This window comes from Apium graveolens, chromosome 1 (genome assembly GCF_009905375.1).
Source record: "Apium graveolens cultivar Ventura chromosome 1, ASM990537v1, whole genome shotgun sequence".
Classification (NCBI taxonomy): Eukaryota; Viridiplantae; Streptophyta; class Magnoliopsida; order Apiales; family Apiaceae; genus Apium; species Apium graveolens.
The window spans coordinates 10,224,014-10,237,817 of record NC_133647.1 but is presented as its reverse complement, the minus strand read 5'-3'; the positions used below and the strand labels follow the sequence as shown (position 1 = coordinate 10,237,817).

General features: G+C 29.5%; 1 protein-coding gene and 1 long non-coding RNA gene across 2 annotated transcripts; one reads left to right on the top strand and one right to left on the bottom strand.

Moving 5' to 3' along the window:
* Window positions 1–307: 307 nt before the first annotated feature.
* Window positions 308–952, bottom strand: LOC141708338 (NDR1/HIN1-like protein 1). Its single transcript, XM_074511957.1, has one exon. The coding sequence runs from the start codon at window positions 950–952 to the stop codon at window positions 308–310; it is 645 nt and encodes a 214-aa protein (XP_074368058.1).
* A 5,108-nt stretch (window positions 953–6,060) lies between these two features.
* LOC141719168 (uncharacterized) lies at window positions 6,061–6,821 on the top strand. The gene is made up of 2 exons (XR_012574041.1): window positions 6,061–6,430; window positions 6,557–6,821. It is a non-coding gene; the product is annotated as an uncharacterized LOC141719168 (long non-coding RNA).
* Window positions 6,822–13,804: the final 6,983 nt, after the last annotated feature.

The window sequence follows — 13,804 nt, the reverse complement described above, 5'->3', positions numbered from 1 at the left end:
ATAGATACAATGTGGATTTCAGGGTCATGAAAATAATAGTACTCTATTCTTCTTTCGTGGTAACAGACCTGCAGTACTCAAGATATAATAGAGTATTCAGTATACATAAGAGAGTTTCTACTCATATTCTTATTTTTATAATCGAAACTTCTCCTATTGTAAAGTGTAAATTAAACCCAGTTAAAAGCAAAGCCCAGATACAAACTGAATGCTAGGTCTAGTAATCAAAATAAAAAACAAATCAAGGTTATGACATAATACGGATAAAAAAACCTTTGTAGAAACTATTTTAGTGTACTAATTTTAGCTAAACATCGACCCTGCAATTGACTGAGAGCGGGTACTTGATTGAAGTTCGTGTTCCAGCAGCCAAACTATCTCGGATTTCAGTTCCATAAGGAATAAGAGCCCGACAAGTAACATGCAAACCTTTATTACTGAATTTTCTGGAGAGCGCTTTCCACATAAGGTCTCCATTGATTTTGATCGTCATTGGAATGGCTCCACTAGCCTGGTCCTGGTTCAGTGCATATACGTTATACGGAGATATTGGCGTGCTAATTCCTTCTATAAACGGTGACCATATGTTTGAATCGTGGTGGCCTTGATAAGTAGGCGGTATAGAAGTAGGCAGTGATATTATTTGGTCACGGTAGTGAGCAGAAGCCTTTAAATTTTCGTAGTATATACCTAATCTGTCATTAGGATTATAGGAGATGATAGTGACTTGGAAAACACAAGTGAAGAGGTCCGGAGAGGAGGTGACACTGAAATTGTAGAAGGTAGCGTCTTGGATCATGAAACGGGGATTTTTCGGGTTTAGGACAAGCCATGTGATAAAAACTATGAGGCCGGCAGTGAAGAAGATGCCAATTATGAAGCAGTAAATAGTTTGATATCGTTTCTCGTTTTTTTCCTTTTGGTGGTGGACGGCGCACTCTTCAGCTGCCATTGAGGAGAAGAAGTCAGTGGTATTGTCTTGATCAGACAAGAGAACTTCTGGGGTTTGTCAAGAAGCCAAGGATGTACGAATGAAAATGGAGTAATGGAAAGCAGGTGCAGGACTCGCGGGTATTTCCTTGTTGTATTCTATTTAATTTTCCTTCACAATGTTCTATGTTTACCTAAAATAAGTTTACATAATCGTTGACCGCAGATCAATAGTAATTATATTAGGATTAGGGATTAACAGTGGATCCTATGGACTGCAATTGGGTAAGGTAATTATTTAGAACATAAAAAAAAAAAAAGAGATCGATGTTTATTTATTTTTAAAAAATTGATGTTGAATTGAAAAAGTTATTAAAGATAATGTTGTAAAAAGTTTTAATAACAGACTTTTTTCTTCAAGAAATCTTATCCGGGCATTATAATTTGTCCTGAAATATTAATTTATTGTAATTTTTTGATCAAATAGATTTGATTATAGTATCAAAGTTGTACTGTAATAATATATTTTAATTATTATTAAAAAAGAAAATAATAAATAATTGGATAAACTAATATTGTAATATATTTTATAACATCTATTTTTGACTAAGGTGACAACATCTTTGGCAATTAGGAATGCCTGAACAAATACTACGAAAATATAGAAGCGGGATTTTGTCTTTCTCCTGAAATTTTACTATAACGTCTAGTTTTTCAATTTATGTTAGTAATAGAATCTTTTATGCTTTTGACGAGTAGCTGGACAATAATGCTTGATAAAACACATGGAAATAATGAGAGTAATAGATATTTCGTGCTCCAATGTGTTTATTGTTTCCATTTTATGAAAAAACTTTCTTTGTCTCAATGTCTCAGCTCTTTAAAGTCTTAGTAAACAATCAGTTTGTCTCAATGTCTCAGCTCTTTAAAGTCTTAGTAAACAATCAGTTACAATTCTGAGACAGTTATATGTGAGGTATATGTTAATAAGTGTAACGAGAGATCAGTAATTATAATTCGAAGTTATTTGCAAATATTTAACACAATGAAGTCTAAGAAAATAATTATTTGTGTTACTTATTTCTTTGTATGCTATAAATCTATTTTCACATGCACTTCTAAACTATGTAAGATGTGGTTTCAAAATAGATGTTTATTGGAAAACTTTGACAGAAAGAGGGCTAACAAAAAGCGTTCTTGCCGGTTATGACCGACCCATTCTGTCAGAACCTACGTTTAGTCGGTATGAGGGACTTATTCGTAATTTTACATCATACCTGAAAACTCTTAATGTGAATTGTCTGCATGTTCGTAAATTCTTTGAGGAATCAACTGAGAAATTCATAGGTCTACAACTCCACTTACCTATGCAGTCTGACTGGTATAGTGAATTTTCCTTGTATTATATTTAATTTTCCTTCCCAGTGTTTTCTGTTTACCTAAAATAAATTTATAAATTCATTGACTGCAAGATCAATATTATCTATCTATTACTATTATATAAAAAACGAAACATTAAAATTTTTGATATCGGTACCTATATTTTGGTACAAGCTGAATTTACTAAATTACCCTTATTTTACTTAAAATTTTTATTAGTCTTAGTAATCGAATTATTATATAAAAAGAAATAAAAATCGTTTTCAACTATAATATGTTATATTTTTTATATATATTAATTAAAACAACTTCTCTAAATATATGAAATCGATTAATAAAATTATAATTACTAATAACTAATAAATTATTTTTTTCATGCAAAAGTCAAAACCATCTGCAGCTCTAACCAATAGTTGTCACATATATATTTTATACGAGTCCACAGTAAAAAATATTTGTTTTATATAATTTTTACTAACGACAAATATACTTAAAGTAAACATTATCTTACAATTCAATTACATAAACAAATAAAGAAAAATTATTTGATTTTTTAGTCGAATTATTTATCTATTTATATTATTCTATTAAATACAAAATTTTAAGATCTTTCCTTCAATTACATAATTACCCTTTATTAAAAAAAAATTAAAATTTTACCCAATTGCTCTTACTTAATTAATATTTAACCAATATAAAGTAAAATATATTGCTTTTTTTATTTTAACCAACTAAAACAACTCTTTTGCTACAAATATTTTAGACAATTCTTTTTAATCTATATCTTTCTTAAGTAAAACATGTTGTCTTTTTATTTTCTCCAAATAAAATAAATTTTTCTCTAAAAATATTATGGACAATTCTTTTTAATATATACTGATTATCTATATATCTATCAATCTATCAATCTTCGATAATATCTATCTATACTATTATATTAGGGACGAAATAATGAAAGTTTGGTTGATAGTCGGTTTGGTCACCGTAATAATAATAATATTTAAATTAAAACACTCTCACAAATAGATAAATATTCATAATATAATTATAATATGTCTAATGCTTTTTATTGAAACGGAATAATATATAAAATTCACCCGGCTGAGCTAAACAAAATTATAATATTGATCCAATTTTAAATAAAAAATTAAAAACTACATATTGTTAACTAAATGGATTTTAATAATTGGGATAAAATAAAATAAAATATATTATTGATCCCGCTAAAAATATTATATTATTGGACCGGACTATAATAAAATTAAAATTTGAAAGGAAATTCGTGGGGTCGATATAATGTCATTAAATTACCGGTCAGACTAAACAAAATTATACTATTGATCCAATTTTAAATAAAAAATTAAAAAAATTACATATATTTAGTTGAATTTGAAAAATTGGGCTAAAATAAATTTATAAATATTATTGATCCCGATATAAATATTTATTATTGAACCGGACTATAACAAAATATAAATTTGAAAAGAAATTTGTGTGGTCGATATCATGTCATCAAACTAAAATAAAATAATATATATTATCCATTCGGTCTAAATTAAAATAATAATCATCTCGGGCTAAAATAAAATTAAACAAAATAGTAAGTATAATTACTAAATCTTTTTGCCATTAACACAAAATGTTACCATTTATTCGGGTTTAAACATATTAAACTGACATAAATCTGGATATAGTTTGTTAAATATGGTCAGTTAAGACTAATGACAATTCATATACTATAGATTTGAGCTAAAATTTACTTTAATTAAATATAATAATTTTTCGTAAATACACTTATAAATATCAATGAAAATATAAATTTTAATAATTACATTATTTTTTAAAACTGTAGTATAATTAACTTATACACGTATGTGTATATTAATAAATATTATCGAATCATATTATTAAAATTTTAAATAAATAAGTTTCATAACTTAAAATTTTTGATTTCAAATTATATTAAAAAAAGTTATGTAATATTAAAAATAATTCATGTATCGTCCGGGTTTTAGGCTAGTTAGGGATTAAAAGTGAATCTGATGGACTGCAAATGAGCAAAGTAATTATTTAGAACAGAAAATAAAATAAAAAAGAGATCGATATTTATTTATTTATTTAAAAAAAAAGATGCTGAATTGAAAAAAACATAACATGTATTCTAAAAAGTTTCCGTAACCAACTTTTTTCTTTTAGAAATCTTATGGGGACATATAATTTATCCTGAAATATTAATGTATTGTAATTTTTTGAACAAATAGATTTGATTATAACATCAAAGTTGTACTGTAATAGTATATTTAAATTATTATTAAAAGATAAAATAATAAATAATTGGATAAACTACTATTATAATATATTCTATAACATCTACTTTTGACTACGGTGAGAGCATCTTAGCAATTAGGAATGCCTGTTCAAATACTAATAAAATATAAAAGCCGAGATCTTGTCTTCTCCACAAATTTTACTACAATAAAGGCTTAATATAGTTATACAAATTTAACTAGCCTATTTCGTTGAATTAATGGTCAACTTAATGAATGTTTGACTGAGTACCGGTAAATATATAATCATTAAGGGTCGAATTTAAATCTGGTTAAAATAGTGTTGTTGAATTTAATTAAAATTTTCACCGGTATTTTTGTACGACTAAATTTGACCGGTATATTTATATGGTCGAATTCATCATTACCAAAATATGACGATAATTTTTCGCTAATTATATTATTTTTTGCTCCTAAATTTGAACGATACTGGTCGAATTTGACATTTGGAAAAGGGAAGTTTCCTGTACTTTTAAAAAAATTGGTTCAAAAGGAAAGAAAATTATATTTTAACGAAAATGAGATTGATTTATCAAATATGACCGTATTTGATTATATTTAGAATTTTCACAATTTCTTTTAAAAAAAATTTATATAAACGAACATTTTGGAATATACATATATACGAGAGAATAAAACTTATTCAAATATTAAAATTAGGTTTTCTTGAAAAAAATTCAGACCTAGATAGAATTTTATAAAATAATAAAAAAATTACCAAAAATACTATTTTTTTTTAATTTTTTTGCTATTTTATTATTTTCAGATTTTTTTGCGAAAATTAGGAATCAACCAAATTCAAGCAGACATGCAACTATTTGAATCGTGTTTTTTGGTTGAATTTGAGACTGTACGAGGTTGCATGGAGTTGTGTAAACTTACCGAATATTGCATATAATTGAATCGAATTGCAGAAAACCTTATTTTGGAAAACAAAATAAAAAAATATAGGATTTTTGCAAATAAAAAGGTGTTTTAGCAGTTTTTTTAAAAATGACAGTAGTTTTGCAAAAATATTTTTGGCTTTGGCTTTTTTTTAAAAAAAAAAAACTCAAATCAATATCATTACTCCAAAAATTAAAAAAAAGTACATTTTTTAGATTTTTATATGCAAAAATAATGTTTTTACATTTTTTTTCCAAAAATACAAATTTTCTACTACTAAAGATTTAACACACCGATTTTCGTAACTGTGACAAAAATCAAACGATAGCTTCATTTACTTTTTACGGCTTATCTTCAAAGTCAGTTTAAACCAGTGTTGTAAAAATCGGGAATCAGTGAATATCGGTCGAGCTATGGAATCGGAAGGATTAATTCGAGTAAAAATTGGATAAATTATTTATTAAATTATATTAATATATTATTATAATTATATTAGTTATTTATTTACAAATATATTTTTATTAGATCCTAATTTCAAGAACATTGGCATATATTAGATATTAAAACAAATTATGTAGATATTAGAAATTGAACATATTGCTCACACTATGCATAAATATCTATTAGTATTTCTTAGTTGCAACTTGCGGCATACTTTGAAGGTTTCTTCTTCTTCGTTCGGGAGTACTCTGGATTTTCTTACCCTTGATTTTAGGTGGCTTCACACCTAAAATCAATACCTAAAATCAATTCATTTTCTTCTTTTCTTCACACCTATTGGAGTCTTGATTTCACTAGCCTTCTTCACTTCGCCTCCGGAAGAAAAATCAATGGAAGATAGACCGATTAGTTTCAAGAAGCTACAGCGCAGCTTAAAGGATGATTTTCCTTCTCTCTCTACCAAAGTCGTGAGTGCTAATCATCTTTTGAGTATTACATTTTTCAATCTGTAAATTTTTGGGTGATCCGATTTTAACAGGTTTGACCCGCTATTTGACCCAATTTTACCCAAACCGGGTAATCCACCTATTCAGGAAAATAAGATCGTGAGAAGCAATTCTGCCGATATATCGGGCGATTTATCGACGGATCGGCCGATTTCCACAACACTGGTTTAAACACTTCAGTCTCAAAGCAAATGTTTGAATCTATTTTTCTGGGTTAACTTTGGCCATCACACTTGTTACATATTTGTATTGGCCATCACACTTGTTACATATTTGTATGGAGACATGTTAGTATGATACCGAGTAAATATGTATTTACAAATTACAATATAGTCATCGAAACTTAGCTTAATATTACAGGCACATTAAAAATTTTAGAACCTTTAATTTATTTGTTTTGTTGGAAAATGTTTTTTATTTTCGGATTTTCATCTAAAAATATTTTCTTGATTTGCTTGGTAGCAAGAAAAAGAATAGCTCTCAGAACAGAAAAAGGAGGGGTGGTGACTTATATGTCACAATTTGAGAATGACCCTCCACGTCATTTTGGGGAAAGATAACCCTAAATATCAGTCCAAAACGGAGTTTCGTATTATGTTTTTCTTTTTAATGAAAAACGGAGTTGCGTGTTACATTTTCAATTTTTTACTTTAAACTGAAAACGCAACATTAATTCATGTTTAGGGGGAACACAACCTCAAGTTGAGTTTTTCGTATGAACTCATTTTGGATTTGCGTTTTGCTTTTGGTTTTATTTTTTTTTTTCCTTTTTCCCTCCAAAATGCTAGATAATGTTATATTTTCAAGTTTAAAACTTTATTTTAACAGATATTTTGTTTCATATTTTATTCGGATTAATAACTATTTTAATATTTTTAAAACCCAAATTGAGAATTGGTTAACCCTAAAATATTAAAAAGGGTAAGGAATTAGAGTTTGGTTCCTAGTAATTAAACTAGGGTTTAGACTCTAGAGTTTAGGGTTATCTTTTATTAATTTATTTTTTAATATTTCTAAAACCCAAAAGGGAATTGGTGAACCCTAAAATGTTAAAAAAAGTAAAATAGGGCCCATGATTGAATTTTAAAAAATTAATTTAAAATTTAAAGTTTTTGAAAGCCAATAAAAAGATATGAAAATATAAAATATTATTAAAAATAATTAAAAACGTATGTTTAATATATGTTTTATTATTAAAAACCTAATATCAAGTGTTGTTTTGGGTCTGCAAACATGATAATCAGTTATGTAATAAATTAAAAAAAATAAGAAAAAATGTTAAAAACGTTAAATGAGAATGAGTTTTTATATTTAACAAAAACATGAATTGAAACTGAGGGGGTGTATTGAACTGAGATTTTAATAGATTATATCTTGTTTTAATTTTACGCGGATTCTAAATAAAATATCGTAAAGTTGATGAAGAGTCTTTAGGATTTAAACACAATCCTTCAAAATCTCATGAATTATGGTGGGATTTCAAAAACCATAAAATAACAATCCCACAAATTCCATCAATTTATGAAGTCTAATAAAATTCGTCAATACCATCATATTTTAATGGATTTTAAATAATCTCAGTTGAATACCATCAGATTTTTAAGCATAATTTAAAATTCTGATTGAATACCATCGGATTTTGTAACATAATTTAAAATCCCAGTTGAATACAATAAAATTCTGATACATTTTATTTTTTTAAATCCTAGTTAAATGAATAAAAAAAATCCTTTAAAATCCAAGTTCAATATACCCTGACTTACAGAGTTATAGATTAGGGCCAACTTTTTGGAAAGTGACATTGAGGGCAATGACATTTGTGGCCTTTTTCAAAAAGGAAAGGCTGGTGCAGAAAAAAGGAGAGGGATTATGGATTGTGATTCAGTAGATAACCATCGTGTTCTAGTGCAAGCCCAACAAAGAGTCTCTACTGGTAGTTTTGTCAACACTACTGGTTACTATATTCCAGATGTTACTGGTGGTTTCTCAGCCCTTCCTTGTACAGTCCAGGATGTTAGTTGCACCAATTCCATGGTGGTATTATCCTTCTCGGAAACAACAACAATGGGAGTGTATAGCGGAGGAGTTTGGAGGCTGGTTTTTGAAATTTGATCCCGTAATACACGGGGTTATATATGTTCATGGGCGCGAACTTAAGGAATTTTTCATGGCTTATTGTTAAGAGTTTTCCCACATCATTTGTGGGAGGAGCAGTTTGCTAGAATATAAGCAGTTAGATAATTTCATTAGTACGAGAATTTTGGGGGTGACCCAAAAATAAACCGGTGCGGCTCAGCTCAAAGCGAACAATATCATATCAGTGTGGAATTAGACTTGCTCCTAACATATAGCCGCCAAATAATGGTTGGAAGTGTCACCTGATGTAGCCTCAGAAGAATCTTATCCAACTTTCTACGGTTATGAATCTTTGGTACATTTAGGCACTGACATATTCTGCTTGATTGCTTCCTGTTATAAGGTGTAATACCCCCTTCTTTAATTAGAAGGGGATATTAAACATAGCAGTAGTATATTTCTAACAATAATTAAACAATCAATAATCTTCAAATATTATTAAATCTCCAAACTTTCTAAACCTATAATATAAATGTAGAATTTCTAATTAAATAATTAAGTCTAGATAATGATGAAGTCTGAAATCCTAATCGATAAATGGGGTAGCTCTCCACCACACAGTCCCAGATCCCCCTAAGCACCTGCCAAAAAAAGAATATGGCATGAGCCAAATGCCCAGTACGGATTTGGAATACAGTTTACAAAACAAAGAGATCAGAAATAAATAATCTGCAATTAATAATAAAGCAAATACAGCAAGGCTGAAGTAACGAGAAGTTATGATATTTCATACCGAGATCAGAACAGATACAAATACACACATCATTGGATACCTAATGTGTGCAACAGAATGAATAACGTCTACAACATATACAACGTCACCATAATTCAAATCATAAATCAAACTCTGGGTGCACCCACGTATCCTGAACAAATATTAAATGCGCAAAAACTCCTCCCAAGAGCTAACAGAAGGATATGCCGTGACCAATCTCACTGTCACGGAAGTGTCATGTCACTGGTGCCGCAATAACATGACTGTAGTCCCCCTACAGCTGGTTAACTCGGTATACCCTAAATCACACTAAGGGTCCAAATAAAATAATTCTGGCAGAATTTAAAATCATACCAGACAAATAATTTAAATTTTCAAAACAGAGGGTGTCATAGATAAATTTTGAAAAACGCATAAACAGTAGCACGCGTTCTAAATACAAAATCATAATATATGATTAATATGCATCTTATTTAATAATTTATTATTTAATCATTACTACCTGTAAATTATTTTTATAGATATTTATACCCTGTTATGGAGTCGAGACGTGCATATAAAATCAGTTTTACTATATACTAATTAACTAGTTTATAAAAATTCACATGAATGTATATATACTAGTCAGGAGGTGATTATGCTAATAAATAAAATAGTATACAAGACATAGACATATGAACACAAGTTAGAGCACTTTTATATATATTAAAAAATAATCTTTTAGTCCCGCACATGCTATCTCCTATTTTAATATTACTAAATATTACACAACTGATTCACATATGTTGGCTTAATATGAACACACTCATTATTTTAATTATCTTATTTGATCAACCGGAAACATATAAATTGGACAACTTAGGAGTATGGTAGTCATACTAATACGCATACATTCAATATCAACTATGCAATTCATGTAACAATTAAAATAACATTATGTATTATAAAAATAATCTAAAGATTAAGTATTATAAATCAAGTTCTTGTATAAATATGTGATTGAAACTGTATATAAGGATGTCTTTGTGCAAATCATCGTGACTTAAAATCATTAAAACAAATAATTATATATAAAAAAATGTGAAGCAATCACCACATTAAATCATAAATACAACTCATATAAAGTTAGGCCTACCTTAACTAACAAGAACTACAAATAATACTCACATGATCTTAACCTGGAAAAGGGTTTATTCACACAAATATCTATATTTAATCATCTTGTCATTATAAAAATAAAAAATTGCACAAATATCAATATTTAATCATCTTGTCCTTATAAAAATAAAAAAATGTCTTACTTGTTTTGCTACTAGTGCACATGTCTTACTTGTTTTGCTACTAGTGCACAAGACTGCTCAGCGCTGCTTTGTTCTACTCTGTTTTCTCTCCGCTCCTCTGTCTCTCCTTTTCTTTCTCGCCCTAATCTAGGATTTTAATAATAATATATATGTTTGTTTTAATAGGGGTGCTGAATATTTATAATTTTACAAAGACTCCTTATTCTAATCTAATTATTATTAACTCAAACAAATTCTTTATAATTCCTATTTTAACTTAAATCAAATTCATCACCTATTATTATTATTATTATTATTATTATTATTATTATTATTATTATTATTATTATTATTATTATTATTATCTAAAATTCATGTATATTACATAAGGACCGTCAAACCATTGTTCATTCATGCAGTGCTATTTAAAGAGACACTAAGAGCATCTCCAATAAGGGGTTGTTAAGCTAATTGCCAACTTTGCCAAATGATCATATATATTAATATTTTATTTTCACTCAATTTTATATCAACTTGACAATATTCTATTCCAATAATTAGTAACCTTTAATTGTTGCCTATGTGGTCCCTTAAATTAAATTGTAAAATGATTCATTTAGCAAAAAAAAATTATAAAATGATTCATAAACTAAAAAATGCATTATTGATATAAATATTTTACATTTGTATATGTATTTTAACCATTTTAAGAAGTTGACAAGTTTTGGCAATCTTGATAGGTAACCTCTTGCTAACCATACAACTCCAATAGGTTGGCAACCAAGGGTACCATGCCACATAAGATTTAACAACACCTTGGTAACCTCTATTGGAGATGCTCTAAGGCAGTGCTTGTCACTCCGCTTTCTTCCAAACTCTATTGTTAGGAATATATGTGTATTAGTTTGATGATATGTTAAACAAAACACTTAAGTAGAAAACTAGTGTTTGTAGCCTCAACGGATAAGACCACTTTAGCTATCCGTTGATGGAGTACGTTTACTTAGAAATAAGTTTAGTATTGTAGCACATTTAGTCTTTGTATATAAGCTATAATTCTTAGAAGTTGTAGGAAATTATAAGTCATGTTGACTACTAGTGGATATGCAAATAGGAGGGCTAATTGTAAAAATTTCATGCCTTGTAATTTTGTATAAGTGAAGTAGTATCAACTGATAAATTAAAGGCCTTCAACGGATGAGAAACAAATCTTCAACAGATGTCTCTAAAGCTTCAACGGATAAAGCTTCAACTGCTAAAGCATCAACTGATGTCACTAAAGCATCAACTGATAGGTACATCAACAGATAAGAGTATCAACGGATAAAGCCATCAACGGATGAAAACTTCAATGGATGCTCAGTTCCATAGCAGTTGATAGTGACAATTCATAAGCTGACAGAGGCACATGGGTTGACAGAGGCAATTGGAATGTGGTAGCCTCTTGGAGGAAACAAAGAAAGGGCAGCATTTCCATTCTGGTGCAAACAAGGAAGTATTCAAAGATTCACAATTTACCTTGGATTATATTGGATAGAGAAATGAAGAAGAAACATGTGAAGACCAATTTTATAATTGTATTTATTTTTGTCTTCACTTATAAACTTGGTGGAATATAAACCAAGTTGCAGCTAGTAATTAGATGTGAATTTTCCAGAGCTGTTTAGAAGAACTCAGAGAGAAAATCATCTAGTTTGTACTAGAAAGCAGCTGTGTACAATTCTTTGTATCACAGATTTTCTGAAATATATATCTCTGGTGGAACAACAATCCACCAGAAAAGTTTTTAAAGCTTGTGTGTTCTTTACATTTGTGTTCTTGAATATACATCTGTCTGCACCTTCACAAAGCAATTCAAACACATTTGTTCTTCACACACTTAGCTTTTACAAACTGCTTAAATCTTGAAAAAGTTTTGAGATTTACATTCAACCCCCCTTCTATAAATCTCATTGTTAGTTCCTTGAAAAATAACAATTGGTATCAGAGCAAGCTCTTGACATACAAAGAGTGTAAAGATCTATTCTACTAACACCATGAGTAAGAAGGATATTGGAGTGAAGATTCCAGTCTTGAAAAAGGATAATTATCATCACTGGAAAGTGAAGATGCATCTACATCTTCTCTCTCAAGATGAAAGCTACATAAACTGCATTGAGAATGATCCTCACATCCCTCATAAAGTGGCCACAGTTGCTAGTGCCACAGTTGCTGTTGGATAGTCTATTCCCAAGCCAAGAGCAGAATGGACTCCTGAAGATATTGAAGAGGTTCACAAGGACACGAAGGCCATGCACATTTTATTTAATGGCCTAGACAAAGACATGTTTGATAATGTCATTAACAACCTCTCTTCTAAGGAAATTTGGGATACTGTACAACTCATTTGTGAAGGTACTGGGCAAGTTAGAGAGAATAAAAATGCAGCTTCTCATTCAACAGTATGAATACTTTCATTCTGAAGAAGGATAATCATTGAATGATACTTTCAATAGATTTCAAAAACTGTTGAATGGATTGAAGCTGTATGGAAGAGTGTACCAAGTTAAGGATTCCAACTTAAAATTTCTAAGGTCTCTACCAAAGGAATGGAAACCTATGACTGTTTCACTGAGGAACTCTCAAGATTATAAGGACTTCACACTTGAAAGACTATATGGAATTTTGAAGACCTATGAGCTTGAGATGGAGCAAGATGAGTTGTTGGAGAAGGGAAAGAAAAAGAGTGGATCAGTTGCACTTGTAGTTGAGGATGAGAGAAATGAAATCAGGAATGAAGTCAAGACTATGCCAAGTCTCAAAATTGGCACAAGCAAGGGAAAGGAGCAAGTAACTGAAGTTGAAGACAATTCCATTCAAGATGACTCTGATGGAGTTGATGAACATCTAGCTTTTCTAGTCCAGAAGATTTGCAATGATGAAATTCAGGAAAAACACTAGAGCCACTAAGCCAAACAAGAACATGGTGGACAAGTCAAAGTTCAAGTGTTATAACTGTGGCATTAGTGAACACTTTGCAAGTGAGTGCAGAAAGCAAACTTCTGATAAGAAGAAATTTGAGCAAGTGGATTACATGAAGAAGTATTTTGAGTTGCTCAAACAAAAGAAAAGGGATTTACTGACTCATGAGAATGACTGGGCAGTTGATGGAGCCAATGAAGATGATGATGTGGAGTATGTTAACTTAGCTCCGATGGTTGATTC